Source organism: Lichenostomus cassidix, unplaced genomic scaffold (assembly GCF_008360975.1).
Source record: "Lichenostomus cassidix isolate B80296 unplaced genomic scaffold, HeHo_3.0 HiC_scaffold_442, whole genome shotgun sequence".
In the NCBI taxonomy this organism is placed as follows: domain Eukaryota; kingdom Metazoa; phylum Chordata; class Aves; order Passeriformes; family Meliphagidae; genus Lichenostomus; species Lichenostomus cassidix.
The window spans coordinates 1-23963 of NW_028147391.1; the positions used below are offsets into that span (position 1 = coordinate 1).

Genomic DNA, 23963 nt, shown 5'->3' on the forward strand with positions numbered 1-23963 from the left:
GGTTCAGGCCAAGTGATGGGGGCAAAACACCAACTCTCCAGTACTGAGATACATCCCTATTCTTAGTTCTGCTCAGCTGCCATCTGCTTGTTCGAGGACAGCTGAAAATGATGGCTGAGCCCAACAAGAACATCACTCAATCCATCTTCATCTTGTGCAGGCTGATGGCCAAGAGCTTCGAGTGTCAGGAAGGCAGACTTGGCCAGAGGAAAGCCAGCCACGATTCTGACTTTTGCGGCTATCAGGGTGAAGACAGTGTTTGAGGGTTTTTAACCTGAAGGATTTTCAACAAGACTTCGAGAATTACTTGGGAGCTCCAAGCTGAAGAAAAAGTTCTGACTATTCTTTGCTCATAAGGATAAAGACTCAGGGGTTGGCTATAGGCTGTAAATGCATAATCAACAGCCATCTACATGCTTTTATATATTCAGCAATGCTCAGTTAACAAGAGAAATCATCTGGAAAATCCTGGACTATGAAAAGCTCATATTTTTGAAGGATAGGGATACTTTGGTTCATATACAAAGACTTTCTAAGGACTGGGGTATCTTTTTATTTATTAACCTGATGCATCCTGTGTTTCCCTACACCAAAATCTTATCGCCTGCAGCAATAGCTGGGGACCACCCCATACACAGGTGGAGCCTCACTGGCAGCGCTGCAAGCTGGGGTGCTCAGCTCTGTCTTGTACCATGGCTTATCCCAGCTGTGAGCTGGCAAGGGACAGAGGAGTGGTGACAGGCTCCTGCTGAAACCAGCAGGGTGCCAATCCCCCAACACTTTCCTCTGCCAAGGTCACTGTGCCCTGCCCCACTCCCGAGGGTCTTGAGCAGCCTTCTGGCAGTCAGGAATGCTCCTGCTTTATTCCCCAACTATGACCTTGCAGAGATACATCCAGTTATGCAGAGCCTTCTGAGCTCATGGAATCATTATTAACAGGAATGCAGAGTAGCTTTCCAGCAGCTATAAATTACTGGATTGGAGAATTTTTCATTGTAAACTTTAGAAGATCTTTTTCCACTTGAGGGTGTTGCATTTTGTGTTTTTTCCTGTTTGGTGTAGATGTTCTTTATTTCTGGTATGTTTTTGAGGGATCTGGACTGAAACGACAGCCAGAAACAAGCATGCCAAATAAGTTTGCTGACATTGCGCATCATAAAGGCAGTTTACAGGCACAGAGAAATGTGACACAAAAAATTATCTCTGATGGTAAAACCTCTCTCTCAGCCCACTCTCCACAGCAGAACTCCTGCATGCTCTGTCAGGCAGCAGCAGTCACCAGGCCAAGGGGAGGGAGGCACCCCAGCAGAATTCAGCCCCTGCTCCCCACGGCAGCGTTCCTTGTGCTGCTGCACTGCGCAGCTGGAGGAGCAACCCCTGGCCAGGGCAAACAAAAGACCCAAGTCTCAGGCTTTAAGAGGTGACATTTTATTGGACTTCAGTTGAAGGACAACAGAAGGGCAACAACGGCTCAGGTGTTCAATCACAAAACACCCCAAGACGTCTCAGCTACTGGGGCTTAACATGGCTGGCATGGAAACAGTTGAGGAACATGGTAAACCACTCTCCAAGGAAGGCAGGGCCATTCACAGCCCCGTTTGAATGTTCCCAAATATTGTCCTCCCTCAGTCAATTTACCCCAAAAGGAGGTTATGGCATTGCTGGCCACACCTCTACCCTGTCAGCTGAAGAAATAAATGGGAGGAAACTTATGAAAAGGCCTAGACTTCAAAGCCTCAATAGGTCTGTGCAGGAATCAACATCTGTGTCTCTCTGGAAAGACTGCTGGTGACAGACTATTTTTAACAAAGCTTACAAATGGACACAGTTTCCGTAGGGACACTTTAACAAAATTTATCTTTCAAACCCGTTGAAGTACCTTGCCTCCAGCACTTGTCCGAGTGTTTTACAGAACACTCGCAAAAGATCTGGATACTCCTTGGATCCCTGACAAGGTGAGGCTAAGATTTAGAAGCAGTCCTGGGAGCTGCTGCAGCTAAAGTCCTTCAGCAGCCCTTGTGCATTCCCCTGCAACCCTCCAAAACAAGAGGAGTTGGAGACAGACTTGCCCAAACTTCTGCACCTTCTACCACTTAAGGCAAAGAGTTTGCATTAACAAGAAAGCATGGGCTGTCAGAAATCACCCCTTTTCTTATCATCAAGAATTTCCTTTTGCTACAATATTTTCCTAAAATGTGCACAACTTCAAAGTGGAGGTAATGGGCTTCCACCCTCAACTGATAAAATTATTTCCTAAGTCTTGAAGAAAAGATTTGACCAGAAGAAAGCCACTCCAAATATGATATAAGTCACAATTAGAGGAGGAGCTAACGAGAATGAAAATTCTTTATTGGAAAAGTTCTGTACTGTCTTCTATAATCTTCAACAAACTAATCAACCCTAACTTCATCTTCTACAAAAGCTCAACCCTAACTAAATCTTCTGCCAATGCTAATGTACACTACTGGCACTACTAACGAGAAAAATACTAAACTAACTAATCTTGTGCTTGAGAGGAAAAAGCCAGAGTTCATAGATGTTATGTGGCTGAAGCAGATGACTGGTGCCAGGACTCCACTTGCTGCTTGTCAAATTCAGCTTTTCATTGCTGAATGTGGACAACTTCTTGTGGAGATACTGGCACCTGCTCTTCATCTCCGAGTAGCTGGGGCTACCCTGTGAAGCAAAAAGACAAAGAAAATAAAGGCATGCAAACATTTCTGCAGAGTTTAGGATTTGATGTCCTTTGCTTTCAAATAGCCTTGAGGCAGACTCAGTGGTTACCAAGACCTGCAGGTCTGGTTTTCCTTTTGTGAAACACTACAAATATGCTCAGTTTTCCTCTAGAGACTTTTCTTCTCTGTGAGCCACCACACTTCTGGGAGCTTTGCACATGGAGGCAATTGTAACACAGCCCCAGCACCCACCTCCAGACAAGTCTGAAACCACAACAATAACCCAAAGCAAATCAGCTCCTAACAAGGACAAAACTAATTTCTGCTTACATCTGCTGAAGAGACTGAAGCATTTGCCATTCCCTTCTCCCTGCAATCAACACGAGTGGGGGTTATCAGGCTCATGATACAAATCCAAGATGAAGTGGCAAGGAGACTAACAGATGCCACTTCCCTACACTGCCACACCAATGCTTCTGCTCCTCTGGGCATGAGGACCTGGTTGTTTTTGGATGATAAACCCATGAAGGTCTCATGGGAATGAAACCTTCAAAAAACCCTGAGATTAATTATTACAAGCTCTAAAACTTGAACAAGTTGAAAGACAGATCCAAGACAGACAACAACTTGAGCCAGTGATGAATCCCAAGCCAGATGCACCTGACTGGTGTGCTGGATGGTTTGGAAAAGAAACATACAAATGCATTTCAGCATTCTGGGACGCAGCTGAGAAGCAGGAGCCTGGACTACTGGCTTGTGCCCAGTGCCATGCCATGGCAAGAGCCCGAGCACAGGCCTCCCTCAAGTGCTTCTCTGCAGAGCCACATTTCCCCTCAGCCTTGCCCTGCAGCAGCACTGGCTGATCCAAGATGGCCCAGGGCCCAGCCGGGCCTGCTCGAAAGGCGGGAGGTGCCCCAGAGCCCAAGAGCTGCACGAGGCCTGACTGCCCTTGCCGACATCGCTGCTGCCACTGAAGCTGCCAGCACTTTGCAGCCTTTTACCGCTCACACTCACACACACACTTGTCCCTGCCCTCCTGCACTGCAAATGCCACGAGGGGATGCAAGAGCACTGCTGCAGCTGCTCCTGAGACACTGCAGTGCAGGAAGTGAGGGCTCGTCCTGACCTAACCCACCATCGTGTTCAGCTCAGCTCTTCCTCACACCCTGCCCCTCTCCTCCTAGTTCTATCTCCCTAATTCATATTAACTATTAGATAACATCTATACTACTTACTCTGGAATAGGGGTTTGCTAGAACCTTCATTCAGGCTCAGGTTTCTCTTAATAATCCAATCTTTATATCATGGTTATCTACACTGGAGTTAGCAAAGGCAGCACATTAATACCTTCATTGAAATCCAAAGGATACCACTGCTTCAGCCTCCCCAGTTCCCTTTAGATCTTCTTGGACTTTTCAGTGCTCCTCCTAGGTTCTGGTGTTCTAGAACTCTGGAAATTGCCATTTTGGGGCTCCTCACGGATGCAAGTGGAACTGGAGCCGACACTCAGAGACAGGCTCGAAGTCCTGCAGGATGTTGAAGGCAGGACCAAGGCAGAAGAGTTGCCACCAGCTGCTGGTTCGACTTGACGAGGCTGGTGAGCAATTCTCTGCTTCTTGCTCATCACAGGACTACTGAATTCAGAAGCCAGAAGTCGTTTCTACAACAATAACAAAATAATTCATTAATCTGTGGTCAGAAGCAGGTTTTGCTCCCATTTGGAAGAAAAAAAGCCCAGCATTTCTGAAGTGGCAGTTGTTTAAAACATATCTTTCTTACCTAAAAGGACCAATCCAAAAAGGAAGTACTGAGGCTGAAGATTCACTCTATTTCACTTCTACTTTCTCACCTTAGGACTTAGCAAGTCCTTCTCCAAGTCTACAGCAAAAATGCTTTGGGAGAAAGACACTCCCTTCAGCAGCTCTATCAAAGGCTTCCCCAAAATGGGGAGGTCAGGTTGCTTTTGTCTAGGGCCCAATTTCCACTTGTACACACCAGAAAATGACTCAGCTTTTGCTGTCAAACTGCCTCAGGATTTACTCATGAGACACCAGGATGTTTTAGGCTTTTTATGAGATAAAGAAAGGATTAGTACCTCAGTGTCAAAATCCATCAGTACTGTGATGTTTGTGTGTGAATTCTCATCAGGCTGAAAAAAGACACCAAGGCAGGAAACTCTTGTGCTTTTAGGTCCACTTGCTTTCATTCCAGCAGCCAGCCCACTCTTTACACTGCAAAGCTGTTGCCTAACAAGCCCTTCAATTTGTACAAGGGAGTTTCACAAGTGCTCACTAAGGAGCCCTTGCTGTTGCTCAGTGCGCTTCAAGCAGCTCTCAGCTCCTGCCAAGGACCTTCTCCAAGGTGCTCCTCACAAGCCACAACACACAGCTACAAGCTCTCCCCTCCCACAGCAAACTTCAGGGGCCAGTATGGAGTAGAACAGGAGAGCTGTGCTTTGGCCAGGCAGAGTGAGGGAGGAGAGAGAGAAAGAAAGGCAGAGAAGAGAGTGAGAGACCAGAGAATATCCCCAGTCTGTAGACACTGTGTTGCTCCTGCCACATGCATAGCTTCCTCCAGAGCTGGAGGAAACAATGCGAGTGAAAGAGAGAGAGAGATGGAAAAGAGAGCGAGAGGCCCCATCTGCCTGGTGCAGCCTCTACTCTACAGTAGATTTTCCATGCAGTTCTGTCAGCCATGCACAAGCAGCCCTATGAGCCCTTTGAACCCTTGGGCCCCTTGGAGCCCTTGGAGCTCTTCTGCAGGCAGTGAGTTGAGGGTGGTGACTGAGCTCAAGGCTCCAGGCAGAGCACAAAGTTGCCTCAGCACAGCTCTGCTCCACCTCTGCAGGAGCCTCTCACCTGATCACAACCTTCCTGTCGCAGCAGTCAGAATGTCTGAGGCAAAACGTGCTGACGCCTGCTCCTGACCATTCACATCACAGCTTTTGCACTACCAGCAAGTGTGCTAAAAATACAACACACAAAATGTTAAAAATGCACAAAATACCTGAGCAGGTCTTGCTGGAACATCTCTAGCAGGGAGTTCTGCTGATGTCGCTTGGCTCGTGCTGGTGACATTCTGAGATGGAGCTGATTTTCTGCAAGGATGGTGCCACATTTCATGTTACAAGGCGTAAATATCAACTGTCACTGTTCTTTTCTTCCAGGGAAAACAGACCTTCATTGTCAGGACTCAAGGAAACAGCATGAAGCTGAGTTGAGGCAGGTTTAAGCTGCATATCAGGAAAGCCTTCTTGCCCACAGGGTGGCTGAGCACTGCAACAGCTCCCCAGGGCAGTGGTCACTGCAGCAAGAGTTCAAGAAGCCTTTGGACAACACTCTTGGGCACAGGCTGGGATTCTTGTAGTGTCCTGTGCAGGGCCAGGAGTTGAACTCAACGACCCTCATGGCTCCCTGCTACCTCAGCATATTCTTAGAAGCTATGCTTCATTTCACAGGTTGGGTTTTTTTTTCTTTCTGAAAAGGCTCTTTTCCTTCCCCTAAGGATTGAACTTACCTGGAAAGTATGGCCTTCAGATTCTGTCTGTCTCTTTCAGTGTAGCCAGGCCAATCGCTCTGAACAGTTTGATATAAATGCTCCTTCAGACAGAAGGAATTGTCCTTCGGATTCAGCTTGGCTACCTACAGGCAGGCATTTAAGAAAACAAATGTTCATTAGACCTGTATGGAAACTACAGAAATACAGTTGGTCCTGAACAGCTCTTTGTGAATACTCAACTCACACTAAATTATGTCTTTTGGTAGAGAAATATATTATTCCTCCATCACATGAATTTTAAGCCATATCCAAGTTTCACCAATTGGAAACAACTGACTAACTCTATTCCTATCTAGCAAGTGTTTCAATTAAAACCAACTCTTGATGCTACAATGTGTAAGGTGAGGTGATCTGACCCAGAGTCCCCCTTCATGTGGCAGACCCCTGCAGGCTTCATTCCCTCAACATCCTGCCGTGAGAAGGCCATGCACATGCCTTGCTGTATTCCTTTGAAAAGAAATTAGGTTTTTATCTTCCTCAAAATAAATACAAAGTCTACTCAAAAAGCCTACTCAAAATATGAGGGAGTAAAACCTCAAGACCACTGATATCAAAAGTTCCGGTTTGCACTGCATCATCTGACACCTGCTCAGAGTTCCATAGAAAACCCCAAAGGAAAAGTCTCCATCAATTTCACCCACACATCACCCTGCATAACTCACCAGCACACCACCATCATCTGTCAAAACTCTGCCTTTGTTTCCTCGAAACCATGATAAATGTAGCTGATTCAGGTAAGTATGTATGTCTGTCTGTCCCCAGCTTAAAAAAAAAAATGGAAAAGTAACAAGGATACCTAGAATCAGGAATTCACTCCCTAAAAATAGGGCTAAGGTTGTGTTGGAAGGGAAGCAAGTGTGTGCATGTCAGATCCCAGCCATCTCAGGCTGCCAATTTACATTAATACAAAACAAACCCCCACTTGCTGGGATTTCAAGAAAAGTCTGAGCAAGGCATGTCAGTGTGTAGTGCTGCTAGCACAGCCCTTTCAGAATGCAAACTGGTACCTTGAGAAGTTCACACCACATCCAGGAAATTGCCTTCAAGGAACTCTCTTTCAACATTGCAATGGAACAGGAGAAAATGTATTCTATTTTACCCTGTAAGTAGCTGAGCTTTGACATTTTATAATCAACTTGAAATCTAAATGGGCTACTTCAGCTGGGATGGCAGAGCATGGCTCTCGAGAAATTGTGAATGTCTTCAGCATGAAAAAACCCTGCCACTGCCTTGGGCAAACAGAGCAACAAACTTCAGAGCTTCAAGGAATGAGTTCTTAAAATCACTGTGGGCTCAACCAAAACCGTATGTATGTGGAATTTTCCTCCCTTGTCTACATCTCAAAACACTTTTTTAATAGGAAAAAAAGGGAATATTGCTACTGGATCTCTTAATGCTTGCATCATTCAGCAACAGCCTATAGACACAGGCAATATATCAAAAGGCAGGAAAAAGCCACTGCATCTTTCAGGGGATGTGAATTGTATGAATGGCTGTGACAAAGAAATACCAGTGGAACTTGAAGGAGCACTGGAAAACGTACTCAATAAAAGAAGGTTCCAAGGAAGATGAAGACTCAAGCCACACAACAGCAAAGAAACCCTGTGCTCAAAGTTGGGCCACCTCCTTTATCCTTTAAGATTTGCCTGGAGCAGCCTTCCCCAGAAGGCAATCGCCACAGATCCCAGCAGAAGCCAAGTCCCATTGGCAGGCCACCAAGTCCATTCAAATGAAATATTGTCCTATGCTGTTACCTAAATTCTGTCCTCAGTGTCTTTTCCCAGGAACTTTTAAATACCCCAGCCAACTATTTTACACAATTGAGAGTTTCACCCTGTGCAGCTACTCCACGAAGCAGTTAAAGAGTGCAAGGAAAAAGGAAGAGGGTGAACTAAGTCATGTGGAGCAACAACGTTTGAAAGACTTAATCATTGCCAGCTGTTCTAGCAATACAACAATGCCCCAAAAGTTTGGAAGTTTCCTTCTTTCCCTCACATGGGCTATCAGCTTGAGGCAACTAGATGAAGTTCATGAAAATTTAACAGGGAGCATTAGATAAATTACTCATCAGTTTCTCATGTCAAGAGTAGAGGAACAAGTTAAAATTAGGAGCAAAAGAACAGCATGGTGGAAAAATTGTTGCCACAAACTCCATGATCTCACCTCATGAAGGATCTTTCCAAGGCAACCCTTATCCTTTTGCCTGACTCCATCTCTTTCCAAGCGAGCAAGTAGCTCTGGCTTCTTGTAGCTCCTCAGAGCAAGTAAGTGGATAACTCTGTCTCTGTAGGGTCGGCGATAAACGGCAGGGCAAGGAGTCCACTCGATGGTTGCCAGCTTCACAGTCTTGAATTCTGCTCTCTCCCAACTGCACTTGGGAGTCATCCCCTGCACCCTGGCAGGCACTGGGACTCCAGAAGGAGTCCAAAATGGATCTTTCTGTTGCACCTCATGGGCACAGGGGGAAACAGAGCTGACACATGCAGACTGGTGCGGAGTCCAACCGGATGTGCAAGGCTGCAGCAAAGGAGAGGCAGAGTGGCCACCAGCTGCTGCCTGGCCGTGACTGGGCTGCTGGTCAATGTTCTTCTTCTTGCTCGTCACAGGGCTTGTAAACTTGGGAGCCAGAGGCAATTTCTGCAACAACAAAATAATGCGTTAATCCATGTTCAAAATCAGTTTTGCTTCCATTCTGAAAAAGCAGGCAATGGTTGAAAACACATCTTTCTAACCTACAATGAGCTGTCAAATAAGGAAATTCTACAGCTAAATAGGTGCTCTATTTCATTCCTCCTTTCTCAACCTAGTACTTAGCAAGTCCTTCTCCAAGTCTACAGCTAAAAGGCTTTGGGAGGAAGACACACCCTTCAGCGCTCTATCAAAGGCTCCCCCAAAATAAGGAGCTCACATGAGTTTGATCTAACAGGTCCCTGTTTCTGCTCCAACACACCAGGAAAGGACTCAGCTTCTGCTGCCACACAGCTACATCATTGACTAAAGCAGTCCCAAGACACGCTGGGGTGCTGATCCCAGCATGTGCATGGAGGAGAACAAGAGAGAATAGGCCCAGTGTGGCTGCAGGTGTCATTGCTGCTGTTCTCCCCAGGAAACCCTCAATCATCTCCTCTTCCCTACCAAGCACACACTGCTCCCATCCATGCACACCAGCAGCTCAGAGCAGGAGTGCCAGACATGGCTCTGTGCCAGCGTGCTGACAGAAATGCCTTGGGCATGGAGGCAGGTGGGAGGAGGTTGCTGGTGCCTGCAGCATTTCCTGCTCTGGCTGGAACAGTGATGGCGAAAAACAGAACTGTGTCCTCCCTTCCCTGTTTTAAGAGAATTCTCTCCACGGTGGAAGGCTTTCTGCACTTCTCAATTTATTAATGGACACTACATTCACTCAAGTGCAGGATTAGTCTCAGAACGCCTCCCATTTTTTACACATGGGATTCCCTGGATCAAAACGCTGCCTTCAATGCTGCCTAGAGGGGAGAAACAATATTCCTCCAAGTGGATCACTACTGTAATTTGTCCTTATTCTAGGCTTCCCTTAGATTTTTATTCAAACAGGGCACAAAAAGTTTATTCTTTTCAAAAAATAGTGCAGGGATGTCTGTTCATGTTTTAGGTTCGAGAGCTGCCATATCATCAAGAACATTGCACAGATACAGCCAGGTACCAAAAACATGTACACAGCTTGTCCTTAGCAGAGCTTCCTATGCACCACAAGGAGAGAAAAGTCATGTGTGCAATTTATTGCAGGCTTTGGCATTGCAACCATCTTGAAACGTCTAACAGAATCCAATCAGAAATACACACTTAAGTGTTTTTTGTGGTAAACAGAGGAATGAAGCCGCACTCTCAAAATCCACCACCACATGGTGTGATGTTTGATTGTGTACACTCCTCAGCTGAAAAAAGACACCAGTCCCCTGGCAGGAAACTCTTGTGCTTTTAGGTCCACTTGCCTTAACTCCAGCAGCCAGCCCATTCTTTACACTGCAAAGCTGTTGCCTAACAAGCCCTTCAATTTGTACAAGGGAGTTTCACAAGTGCTCACTAAGGAGCCCTTGCTGTTGCTCAGTGCACATCAAGCAGCTCTCAGCTCCTGCCTAGGACATTCTCCAAGGTGCTCCTCACAAGCCAAAACACACAGTACAAGCTCTCCCCTCCCACAGCAAACTTCAGCAGTGAGTACAGAGTAGAACAGGATAGCTGTGCTTTGTCCAGGCAGAGCAAGGGAGGAGAGAGAGAAAGGCAGAGAAGACAGTGAGGGGCCAGAGAATATCCCCAGTCTGTAGTGCTGCGTTGAGCCCTTTGAGTCCTTCTGCAGGCAGTGAGTTGAGGGTGGTGACTGAGCTCAAGGCTCCAGGCAGAGCACAAAGTTGCCTCAGCACAGCTCTGCTCCACCTCTGCAGGAGCCTCTCACCTGATCACAACCTTCCTGTCACAGCAGTCAGAATGTCTGAGGCAAAACGTGCTGATGCCTGCTCCTGACCATTCACATCACAGCTTTTGCACCACCAGCAAGTGTGCTAAAACTTAATACAACACACAAAATGTTAAAAATGCACAAAATACCTGAGCAAGTCTTGGTGGAATGTCCCTTGCAGAGAGTCCTGGAGATGTCACTTGGCTCGTGCTGGTGACATTCTGAGATGGAGCTGATTTTCTGCAAGGATGGTGCCACATTTCATGTTACAAGGCGTAAATATCAACTGTCATTGTTCTTTTCTTCCAGGGAAAACAGACCTTCATTGTCAGGACTCAAGGAAACAGCATGAAGCTGAGTTGAGGCAGGTTTAAGCTGCATATCAGGAAAACCTTCTTGCTCTGAGGGTGGCTGAGCACTGCAACAGCTCCCCAGGGCAGTGGTCACTGCAGCAAGAGTTCAAGCAGCCTTTGGACAACACTCTTGGGCACAGGCTGGGATTCTTGCAGTGTCCTGTGCAGGGCCAGGAGCTGGACTCAACGACCCTCATGGCTCCTTGCTACCTCAGCATATTCTTAGAAGCTATGCTTCATTTCACAGGTTGGGTTTTTTTTGCTTCCTAAAAAGGCTCTTTTCCTTCCCCTAAAGACTGAACTTACCTAGAAAGTATTAACTTCAACTTCTGTCTGTCTATTTTAGTGTAGCCAGGCCGATCGTTCTGGATGGTTTTAAATAGTTCTTCCTTCAGACAGAATGAATTTTCATTTGGATTGAAGTCAGCTACCTACAGGCAGGTATTTAAGAAAACAAATGTTCATTAGTCCTATATGCCAACTACGGAAATATGATTGGTCCTGAATAGCTCTTTGTGAGCACCCAACTCAAACAAAATGATGGTTTTCGGTAGAGAAATGAATTATTCCACTATTGCACTATTTTTAATCCATATCAAAGTTTCACCTTTTGGAAACAATGGAGTAACTCTTCTCCTATCTAGCAGGTGTTCATTTGAAAACAACTTTTGGTGCTACAAAGGGTAAGGTAAGGTGATAAGGCCCATGATCCCTCTTCATGTGACAGACCCCTGCAGGCTTCATTGCAGCCAAGTCCATGTGTCCACCTATCCAAAGTAGCCTTGTTGAATTGTCCTCCGTTGACTATGTTCTAAAAAGGTTTTTTCACAAAGAAAAAGGAAATATTCCTGCTTGATCTATCAACGTTTACATAATTCAGCAACGGCCTATGGGCACAGGGAATATTTAAAATGAAGGAAAAAGCCACTACATCTTTCAGTGGGTGTGCATTTTATGAAAGGCTGTGATAAAGAAATACCAGGGGAACTTAAAGGATGACAGGAAATGTTTTGAATGTTTAATGTTTAAACAGTGGAAGAACGAGTAGAAATTGAGAAGAGAAGAATAGTATGGTAGAACAATGGCTGGCACAAACTCCACTGTCTCACCTGCTGAAGGATCTTTCCAAGGGAATCCTTGTCCTTTGGCCTGACTCCATCTCTCTGCAAGCGGGCAAGTAACTCTGGCTCCTTGTAATCCCTCAGAGCAAGCAGATGAATCACCCTGTCCCTGTAGGGTCGGCCATAAACAGCAGCGCAGCCACTCCAGTCGATGTCCGCAAGCCTCACACGCATCGGTCTCTTCTTCTCAGGCACAGGGCCTGAAGTTCTTTGTTGGACTCTTCTCACCTCTGCTTTTCTTCCTAAAGTAAGGGAAAAACAGGGAAAGAACTATTCAGATTGGAGGTTTGGAGGCAGCAAGGAAGTTGATTACAAAGCTTGTATCAAGAATGATAAACCTCTATTTGTTCAGCATTTCTAAATCTGTAAGGAAAAAGGAAGTCAAGCATTAGGAAGCAAGAGTCATTCAAAAAAGCTGGTAAAGGAGTGACACTGGTGGAGAGGTTTTTATATCTATTCTTTCTATGCATGCTGCTTTTCTATGCTTTTCCCAGTTTGGAAGCTCAAGCACTGAGCTATGTCAAGAATGACATGGACAGTGGGATTAAGTGCACCCTTGGCAAGTTTGCCAACACCACAGGCATGGGATGCCATGCAGAGAAACCTGCAGAAGCTCGGGAAGTGGAGCCTGGGAACCTCATCAGGTTCAAGCAGGCCAAGTGCAAAGTGCAGCACCTTTGGGGTTGGGCCATGCCCTGGTAGCAAGGCAGGCTGGGGGTGAAGGTGGGGAGGATTTGGGGGTGCCGCTAGATGAGAGGCTGGAATTGGGCAAAAAGGCTTACAGATATCCAATAAAAAATGAAATGGAAACACACCTAAAATGGGTCCATCTGGTTTAATACCATTGACACTTTGACTGTTGGACTCCTTTTCTCCCTGGGTTGTGCAGTCTCTGCTCATCTCTTTGGCCTCACTCACTGGAAGGACTTCAGTAAAATCCAAAGGATGGCATTTGTTGACCCACCCAAATTCAATTTTCTCCCTGTTGGACTTGGGAGTCTTCCCCTGCATCCTGGGAGGCACTGGCATTCCTGATGGCATCTGAAACTCATTTTCTAGTTGCACCTCAGAGGGGAGGGAGCTGCAACTTGGAGACAGGTTGAAAGTCAACTGGGATGTGGAAGGCAGGACGACAGAAGAAGGAGAGTCGCCATCAGCTACTGTCTGGACCTCTCTGGGTTGCTGCTCAGTTCTCTGCTTCTTGTTCATCCCAGGATGGAGAAAGTCAGAAGCCAGAGGACGTTTCTGCAACAATGATCAGAATTAGTTTTGCTCCCATCCTGAAAAAGTAGCATTTCTGAACTGGCAAGAGCTGAAATACTTTTTTCTAACCTACAGTGTGTTGGCAAATGGTGAAATACTGAGGCTAGATAGGTGCTCTGTTTCATTCCTCCTTTCTCAACCTAGTACTTAGCAAGTCCTTCTCCAAGTCTACAGCTAAATGCTTTGGGAGGAAGACACTCCCTTCAGCACCTCTATCAAAGGCTCCCCTAAAACAAGGAACTCATGACAGTTCTATCTAACAGGTCCCTGTTTCTGCTCCAACACACCAGGAAAGGACTCGGCTTCTGCTGCCACACAGCCACATGATTTACTAAAGAAGTCCCAAGCAGCTCCCGGTGGGGTGCTGATCCCAGCATGTGCATGGAGGAGAACAAGAGAGAATAGGCCCAGTGTGGCTGCAGGTGTCATTGCTGCTGTTCTCCCCAGGAAACCCTCGATCATCTCCTCTTCCCTACCAAGCACACACTGCTCCCATCCATGCACACCAGCAGCTCAAAGCAGGAGTGCCAGACATGGCTCTGTGCCAGCATGCCGACAGAAATGCCTTGGGCATGGAGGCAGGTGGGAAGAGGTTGCTGGTGCCTGCAGCATTTCCTGCTCTGGCTGGAACAGAGATGGAGAAAAACAGAACTGTGTCCTCCCTTCCCTGTTTTAAGCAGAATTGCCTCCATGTTTGAAAATTTTCTGCACTTCCCACTTTATGGCTGTACACTGCAATCACTCAAGTGCAGGATTAGTCTGAGAATGCCTCCAACTTTTCCTTAAAACATTGCTATCATGCAGCAATTTCCAAGCTTCTTTTACAAAGTTTTGCTTTGCCCTCTTGTAGAGGCAGGAAAACAAGGTGTCTCTTGATTTTCAGCCTGACAAATCAGAGGTATTCCCTCATGATTCAGAGTCTCCTCCTCACACATGGGATACCTGAATGGAAATGAGGACTTAAATGCTGCCTAGAGGGGGAAAACAGTATTCCTACCAATTCCTACTCTAATTTGTCCTTATTTTCAACTCCCCTAAGATTTCTATTCAAACAATAGTACAGGGATGCCCGTTCATGTTTGAGGTACTGGAGCTGCCATATCATCAAGAACCTTGCACAGACACAGCCAGGTACCAAAAACATGTACACAATTTGTTCTTAGCAGAGCTTCCAGGACTCTAAGAGAGACAAGACATATGTGCAAGTTTGTTTCCAGCTCTGACATTGTAACCATCTTGAAAAGTATAATGGAATCCATTTACAAGTACACGTTTCACATTTTTATGTGGATAAAGGCATGATTACTGCTTCATATCACAGCTTTACACCAAAAGCAAGTGTGAGAAAGCATAATACATGGTCCAGAAGACTTGAAAAATGCACCAAATACCTGAGCAGTTCTCAGTGGAGTATCTCTCCCAGAAGGTCCTGGAGATGATGTCTGGCTGATGGCATTCTCAGATGGAGCTGATTTTCTGTAGGAATGGTCCAGCATTTCAGGTTATAAGACTAAACTATCAACTCTCACAGTTCTTTCCTCACAGGGAAAACAGAGCTTCATTTCCTCAAGAGTTTTCTGAAATGGCTCTTGTCCTGACTGGACTTACTGAGCAAGGATGACCTCCAAAGCCTGTCGATCTACTTCACTGTAGGCAGGCCAATCTTCCTGAATGTCTTTAAAGAAATCTTCCTTCAGATGGAAAGAATTGTCGTTTGGATCCAGGCTGGCCACCTACAGACAGACATTTAAAACAACAAATATCCATTGCACCTAAATGCAGACAACAGATGTAAAACTGATACTGCAAAGCTAAAGCAAAACTGAAAAGAAAATCGTGCCCCAGTTTTCCAGGGCTTTTTTTCAATGTGAAGACCAAACTAGCTCTCAGGTAAGAGGTACCAATGTTCAACAAGTGTGATCCACTGGACATGTAGAAATTTGCATGTAAGTAAATCCCAAAATGCTGCAGCATGTAGGAGATGTACTCTGGGAAAGCTTCTTCCTGCACAGAGAGCTATCCACGGTGATTTGCTCTCTAATACAGCTTTGAGAGTCAAGGCACGCTAGGCCAGAACTTTCCATCTTCACCACTTGAAATACATTGAGAGACCAGGTTTGTCCTTTCTATTTCCTTTTCTTGTGTCTAAGAACTGAAGAACACTATCTCCATGTCCAAATCCATCTTTGGCCACCCTCAGCAGGACACCTGCTGCCCTCTTCTTTCACTCAGCTCCATTGCCATGGCAGAGCATGGACTGTGCCTGGAACATGGCATGTTTTCATCATCCCGTGAAGCACCACAGGATGTTGGCATTTGTCTCCACAAACAGAGCTGCTTTTCTTTCTCAAGTACCTGCCCAGAGGAAACTACGGCTTTCTGTGGAACAGCTGTAGGTGATAACCCACCTAGGACTACAGTTCACCAGCTTAAAAAAAAGTAGAAGTAACAAAGATACCCAGAATCAGGAATTCACTTCTTAAAAGCAGAACATCAATTGTGTTGGAACAGAAGCAAGCCTGTGCATATCAGATCTCAGCAAGCTCAGGCTTCTGGTTTTACATATGTAGTAAAAATTCCACACCACCTGACTATGAAGTTAGGAAAATTATGGATAAGAGATATGATGATGTAGTGCTGCTCTCACTGCCCTTTCAGAATGCAAACCAGTAGCTTGAGCAGTTCACACCACAAACAAGAAAGTACTCCTTCTAAGTCTCCTTAAACATTGACAAGAATAAAGGGACAGGAGAAAATTTGCTCAGGGTTTTATCCTCTAAAGAGCTGTGCTTTGACATTTTATAATTAACGGTAAATCTAAATGGGCTGCTTCAGCTGGGATGGCAGAGCATGGCTGCATCCACTGCCCTAGGCAAATAAAGCAACAGACTTCAGAAGTTGAAGGAATAAGATCTTAAAAGTCAGTGTAGGATCAACCAAAACTGTATCCATGTGAAATTTTCCTCCCTTGACTATGTTCAAAGCACTTTTTTCTTAGAGAAAGAGGACATATTTCTACTTGATCTATTAGCATTTGCCTAATTCAGCAACAGCCTATGGACACATGGAATACTTAATAAGGAAGGAAAGAGTCTCTGCATCTTGCAATGGATGTGAATTGTATGAATGACTCTGATATAGAAATTCCAATGGAACTTGAAGGAACACTGGAAAAGGTACTCAATAACAAAAGGTTCGAGGAAAGATGAAGGCTCAAGCCATAGGACAGCAAAGAAACCCCCTGTGCTCAAAGTTGGGCCACCTTCTTGATCCTTTAGGATGTACCTGGAACAGCCTTCCCCGGAAGGCAGTTGCCACAGATCCCAGCAGAAGCCAAATCCCATTGAGAGGCCACCAAGTCTGTTCAAATGAAATATTGCCCTATGCAGTCACCTAAATTCTCTCCTCACAACTTTCACCCAGGAACTTTTAAACACCATGACAAACTCTTTCACACAATTGAGTGTTTCACACTGTGAAGTTACTCCATGAAGCAGTGAAAGAGTACAAGGAAAAGAGAGAAGATGAACTAAGGCATGAGGAGATGCAACATTAGAAAGAGTTAATCATTGGCAGTTATTCTTGCAATACAACACCAATTTCCCAAAACTTTGGAAGTTTCCTTCTGTTTCTCTCATGGACTTGTAGTTGGGGGAAACAGAATAATGTTTACTTTAAAAAAACCCACTTAAAACTTAAAATGTAAAACTTAAACACAGAGCATTTCCTACGTTGCTCATTAGTTTCTCATTCAAACTCTGAAGTAAGACAGCTGAAAGTTAACATTGCTGGCATAAACGCCTTGGTCTCACCTCGTGAAGAATCCTTCCGACGCATTCCTTGTCCTGTTCCACAAGTCCCTCTCTCTGCAACTGACTCAGTATCTCTGTCTCCTTATAGTTCTTCAGAGCCAGTAGATGAATAACCCTGTCCCTGATCGGTCGTCGGGAAACAACACTGAAAAGTCTCCGGACGAACTGTGCAGGGTTCATGGGCATCGTTCTCCTCCTCTCAAGCACAATATCTGAAGAGCTTTTTGGGGCACTCCTGAGCTCTGGTATTTTAACTGAAGTAAAGGAAAAACAGGACAAGAAGTGTCACATGGGAGGCTGGGAGAAGGTAAAGAAGTTGATTTAAATGCATGTACCAAGACTGGTAAACATCTATTTGTTCAGCATTTATGAATCTGAAAGGATCCAGAGAGTAAAGCATTAGGAAGCGAGAGTCATTCAAAAAAGCTGACAAAGGAGTGATAGAGGTGGGTATGATTTTATATAGATTGTTTCTATGCATGCTGCTTTCCTATGCTTTTCCCAGTTTGGAAGCTCAAGCACTGAGCTGTGTCAAGAATGGCATGGACAGTGGGATTAAGTGCACCCTTGGCCAGTTTGCCAACACCATAGGCATGGGATGCCATGCAGAGAAACCTGGAGAAGTTCGGGAAGTGGAGCCCTGGGAACCTCATCAGGTTCAAGCAGGCCAAGTGCAAAGTGCAGCACCTTTGGGGTTGGGCCATGCCCTGGTAGCAAGGCAGGCTGGGGGTGAAGGTGGGGAGGACTTGGGGTGCTACTGGATGAGAGGCTGGGCATGAGCTGGCAATGTGTGCTGGCAGCCCAGAAAGGCAAGTGTGTCCTGGGCTGTATCAGGGGAAATGTGGCCAGTGGGTCGAGGCAGGGGATATGACACAGCAGGCACTTTTCTGAAACCAGGAACTCGTGCCTGGAAGCTGAAGGAGACTTCATAAGTACTGCTGAGAAATCCTGGAGCTTTCTCTCTTCCATCACACACACCAAGACTGACCTTTCTTTACACGCTCCTTCAGTCTTTTGATGTAGGTGAGTGTTTTCATGTTTTTCCCCTCTTCCTGTTCCTTGCCCCATGGCTCTCCGACATTCACCTGCAAATCTATTGGCGCAAACATCACAAAGTTAAATTATTGAGAACACTGTACATAGCTGTAGCTGTTGAGCCGCTAGCAGAGAGACAGAAAGCCAGGTTCTCAGGCAAGAAAAGAAGCGAGTTTATTATTTTGATTTCCATATATATAGACTTCTCACAGGTCACCCAGACTGGTCAGTCAAAACCTCCCCCTAGGCCTAATTGGCCAGGCCTGAACTGCCCAAGTCTTGAGACCCTGTTTGCAAAAACATCCAAACTTTATCTTTGTTTATAAAGCACAGCAAAATGTTCTCACGAGAAAGACCTGTGCTGCTCACAACTAGCCAGTTGTCTAATGTAGGCACTACTAATGTTTTGACAAGTTAAATCCAATGTAGATAGAGAAACTTTCCACAGCCTTCAAGCAAAACACCTGCTAAAACCATATCCCTGAATGATGTAAAAAAAAACATTACCTGAAAGCATAACAAAGCATTACCATGCAAATGAGGAAATAGTTCTTCACCCAGAGGGTGCTCAGGCCTTGGGACAGGCTCCCCACAAGGCTGCTCACAGCACCAAGTCCACCAGAGCTCAGGAAGCATTTGGACAATGCTCTCAGGCACATGGTGGCATTCTTGGGGCCACAGCTGGACTCAAAGAACCTTGTGAATCCCTTCCAACACAGCATATTCTGTGATTCTGGGACAAAGCCCAGTCCCTAACTGCTCCTGCATGGAGCAGGTTGCAAATGCACCCTGCAACCCTGTACATTATCAGCAGATTATCAAGTTTAAAAACTTACTGACATCAAGCAAAAAATGAAAAGCAATCATACCTCTATGTGGGTTAGATGGTGCCATAACCTGTGTGCTTCCAGTGCGCAACGCCTCGCTGGTATTTGGCTAAAAGGAAAAAAACAGATTCTGTGAAAACTTTAGGCTACACTCCATTGCTGGTGACTAACTAGGTGCACTGGTTTAAAGGAGAGCTGTATTGGAATAATTTTGCTGTCCCATCACTAAAACAAGGCTCCTTTGACCCAATTCTCCCTCTGAAGGCAGCCAGCTACAAAACTGCTCTGAGACAGTCAGTGACACTTAGCCTCTCACTGAGCCAAGCATTCAAGCAGCAAGTCATCAGTTCCCAATTTCTGAAATTGACAGGCACGTGCTTCCCTTGAAATCAAGTGCCTGAGTACGACTGAACTGGCCAGAGCTCAGCTAACAGACCAGATGAGAGTGATTCACCAATAAGTCCCAAATTTGGGGCAGCACCCAACACTGGGATCTATTTGGTTCTAAGGAAGAACCTACTGGAGTCAGCTCTCAGAAAACTTCAACTAGAAAACATGAACTTTGACTCTTAACAGGCACAAAACCCCTTTCTCTTTTCCTCAGCTCTAGATGTAATTATTTGTAGAGATCTTAAATGGAAACACCTCTTCCTCAGTGAGTCAGATGCAACAAAATTTGGCTTGCTTGGCTGAACTCCTCATTTAGGACAGAATGTGCCACATTCTGGTGGAGCTTAAAAATCACTAAAAAGTATATTGGCATAAAAACACTTTTTTACCAGAACAACCTACTGCCATCCAACTGCTTCATTCTGGAGGCAAAATTGGCTGAACATGAATCTCAAAAGCTATTCAACTCAAATTTGCCTGCATTTTTAATGAAATGTGGAGTACCACTGGCAAACTTTTCTAAAAGCAATATTAAATGGTCTTCTAGAAATCCTTCAATATTGTGCTTGTGACACTGTTCATCCTCCACACATGTCACTGTCATTTGCACCAGGAGCTACCTCAACATACATCCATTAATTTTACTCTTTCAATCATGTACTGGCAAAGCTTGGGACAGGGACTGGACATGAAGGGGACCACGGAGTAACCTGAACTTGACGTTCTTTTACAGAAGCTTAAAGAATGAGTATGCTCTCTAAGAGATTTAAGAATTTTAAGAATGTGTGAAAGAAATCATATGAGGTATCAAACACATCAGCTTGGATTACTTAGGCACCTTTCCATTTCTTCTTTAGCCTACATTTTTTTCCTAATTACCGATTTTAATTAACTTTGTTGTGAATTGTTTCATTAAGCACTGTATTATTATTTAGAAGAGTATTAGTCTAAAGCATTGTAAATTTTCACTTCTGAGAGTAGGTAGTGAAGTTACTTTTCACACTCTATTATTAGAGTTTGATTGTTAGATCAGCAAAACTTGCAGTTTTGCTAAACTAACCCTAATAACCCTAACGAACAAAGCATGAGGAAGTCAAAGACTGGACACCTGGAATCTAGAATTCCTAGCTCTCCAAGAACATGTTGGAACAAGCAAAAGATAAAGAAGAAACTTAGAAAGACATTTCAGGCAGTGGGGCTCCAGCCCTGCCCAGCGCATCCCGCGGGGTTAGCAGCACCTGACACCAAAAGCATGGCCAAGCCCCCAGCCGGTGCCAACCCGCAGAGCCCAGCAGCTGCCGCTCACCTGTTGCTGCTGGGAGCTCTGGGTCACCCTGACGGGCATCACAGTGGGGTTTGGGGCCCTGCGGAGCACAGTGCGGTTTGGGGTCCTGTGTAACACAGCGGATCGCGCCCAGGCCCGCAGCTCCGCCATCCCGCTCTGCTGCAGCTGCTCCCGCTCAAACTCAGCCACTGCTGCTCTTGCAAAATCTGGAATATGCAAAACTTCGGTTAGGGAAAAATGTTCTTTGATGTTTCACCTTTGCATCTTTCAAGCCTAATCTACGGAAAGGGAGATATTTTCCATGAAACAGAAAGTAGCCAACAAGCTCTAAGCGATGTCCAGGTGTTGGAAAGCCAAGTACTTGTTGGCAGAACTGCCTCGTTAAGGTGCAGGGCTTGACATGCTTCAGGGATCTCAGACCTAGGGGAGGTTAGCAAGACTTGGGAAGGAGGATGTACCTCAGACGGTGGACACAAAGAATGCAGAATTTATGGGCACAAGGACATTTGGCAAAACCCCCCAAGACAAGGAACAAAGTAATAAAGCCAAGCCAGACACTGTGCTGAATTAGCTCCAGCGGAGTAAAAGGTAACTGCAGCAGGGGCAGATCACAGTTACCCACTCAAGTAACCAGAAAGAGAAAAGAAGGGAAAGACTGAGCAGGCTGACTAATTAGCATGAGAAGCAAGAGCATCATTACCCAAGAGTACAAAGAATACTGATTCCTAAGAGAACTAGGTAACTTGTAGTCAATGAGCACTAACACCTTTCTTTGCTAAAATGTAGAAATCCTAAAAAGTTCTGGTCCTTGTGGTGCTGGCTTTGGGAATTTGTCACTGAGCCCCCCTTTCTGCACAGAATTGTGAATAATTACCTCCACTCAGTGTGTGGATCGGCCTCTTGAACACGGCGTGCGAGAAGCAATTTTGGAACAAGAGTCCAAACGCTGCAACACCTCTCGAACGCTGAGACACCTCCGCTCTCGCTGTAGCCGCGGAAGGCTCTGACCAGTCCTGCCACGGGCAAGTGACAACGGCCATGTGTCCTTGGAAACAGGGAGTTCCACGTTCCAGGGTGGTCAGGATGTCACTGAAGAGTAGGATGGGGTGTGGTCGGGGCTGGGCAGAGGGAAGTCCCGAGGAAAACACATGGGGAATGCCCTGCCATGTCCCTGACTAATTCAGCTCCTTCCCAAGCACAGAAAGAGGCACTCCGGCCATTCCAGATGGTGCAGCCGTGCTAACCAAGGCTCGTGGAGTGTTTCTGCACAAAAGCCCTGTGTGTGCTTTGCTCTCTCCGAGCTGAAGGAGCAGCTCAACACCACTAACCAGGGCAGCAAGGTGCAGCCCTCCCAGCACAGCTCCATCCTGCCCTGGCCTGCTCAGCCTGTGAAGCTCAGAGCACATCCACGGTCATTCCAATATCATCTCTTTGACAAATCCCCTGCACATTTCCTCATCCCAGTTTCCTAAATGGAAGCAAGCCAACAGCATGCCCAGGCCCCCATGTGCTCTGCAGGAGGAGCTGACACAGAATAGCCAGAGCTGATCCTGAACACAATTACATGCTGAGAGTGGTGCTGACTGCAGGAGGCCATTGAAGTTACTGACATGTGTGGAAAAATCTCTTCTACTCAGCTTAGGATACTCTTACTTTCTTATTGCCCATGCACAATCTTCCTCCTGATTCCAGTCAGCAGGCACCAATAAAACACTTGTCCAGTCATTACAGGGAGACAAAAATCCAAGATGAAGTGGCAATGGGACTAACAGATGCCATTTCCCAACACTGCCACACCAACTCTGGGCATGAAGACCTGGTTGTTTTGTGATGACAAAACCTCCCTCCACATGGGAATGAATCCTTCAAAATACCCTGAGATTAATTATTACAAGCTCTAAAACTTGAGCAAGTTGAAATTCAGTCCCAAGATAGACAACAACTTGTGCCAGTGATGCATCTCAGGCCAGATGCACCTGACTGGTGTGCTGGATGGTTTGGAAAAGAAAGTTACAGTGGCCTTTCAACATTCTGGGAGGCAGCTGAGAAGCAAGAGCCTGGACTACCGGCTTGTGCCCAGTGCCATGCCATGGCAAGAGCCCGAGCACAGGCCTCCCTCAAGGGCTTCCCTGCAGAGCCACATTTCCCCTCAGCCTTGCCCCGCAGCAGCACTGGCTGATCCAAGATGGCCCAGGGCCCAGCCGGGCCTGCTCGAAAGGCGGGAGGTGCCCCAGAGCCCAAGAGCTGCACGAGGCCTGACTGCCCTTGCCAACATCACTGCTGCCACTGAAGCTGCCAGCACTTTGCAGACTTTTACCGCTCACACTCACACACACACTTGTCCCTGCCCTCCTGCACTGCAAATGCCACGAGGGGATGCAAGAGCACTGCTGCAGCTGCTCCTGAGACACTGCAGTGCAGGAAGTGAGGGCTCGTCCTGACCTAACCCACCATCGTGTTCAGCTCAGCTCTTCCCCACACCCTGCCCCTCTCCTCCTAGTTCTATCTCCCTAATTGACACAGACATTAAAAACCTTCTGTACTATTAACTCTGGAATATGGGCTTGCATGCATCTTATTTCAGGCACAGGTTTCTCTTAATATTCCAATCTTTACACCATGGTTATCCACACAGGACTAAGGAAAAGCAGCACATTAATATCTTCATCAAAATATAAAGGACATGACTGCTTAAGCTTCCCCAATTCTTTTGACTTCCTCTTGCACTTGGGACTCTTCTTCTGCACCCTGGCAGGTGCTGGGATTCTTGTGATGCCTTATTAATTTTGGAGTTTTTTCTCTTCATGTCTGTACCTTGGTGGTGTTCTGTGCTCCTACAGAATGCTGAAAACCTCTGTTCCCAACACATTGAACCAAAACAAAGCTCTCTGGATAGACATTCAAGGAAATGTTTGTTACCCTAGGGCTCAAAAATATGTAAACAACGCTGGAAAGTGGGGAGTGGGGCCTGGGGCAGTCAGTATCATTGCCTGAAGGTGTGAATGGAGAATTAGGGGACAATATCCTAATAAGACAAAACTTACAAAAGCTAAAGAACTCATGACCCAGTGTCCATTTTGGGTGTAGTACCCTAGGCGGACTTTGCTTACCCGAATGTACCTTGAAGGCCTTGAATATATATTTGTTCACTTTTCATATATTTGTTCACTTTTCATACACCTAATTGTTTTGGCCTCTATCTCAGGTAGCTT

The 23963-nt window shown here is 45.8% G+C and overlaps 1 protein-coding gene across 1 annotated transcript; it reads right to left on the reverse strand.

The window, feature by feature from the left end:
• Positions 1-2018: 2018 nt before the first annotated feature.
• LOC146423265 (uncharacterized) lies at positions 2019-23221 on the reverse strand. The gene is made up of 16 exons (XM_085044970.1): positions 21626-23221; positions 20773-20957; positions 19119-19185; positions 18203-18307; positions 17215-17468; positions 15011-15135; positions 14794-14878; positions 12955-13384; positions 12128-12381; positions 11325-11449; positions 10815-10905; positions 8397-8870; positions 6192-6316; positions 5682-5772; positions 4023-4335; positions 2019-2676 (listed from the first exon to the last, which is right to left on the reverse strand). The coding sequence occupies exons 1-15, from the start codon at positions 21789-21791 to the stop codon at positions 4072-4074; spliced, it is 2841 nt and encodes a 946-aa protein (XP_084901096.1). The 5' UTR covers positions 21792-23221; the 3' UTR covers positions 2019-2676; positions 4023-4071.
• Positions 23222-23963: the final 742 nt, after the last annotated feature.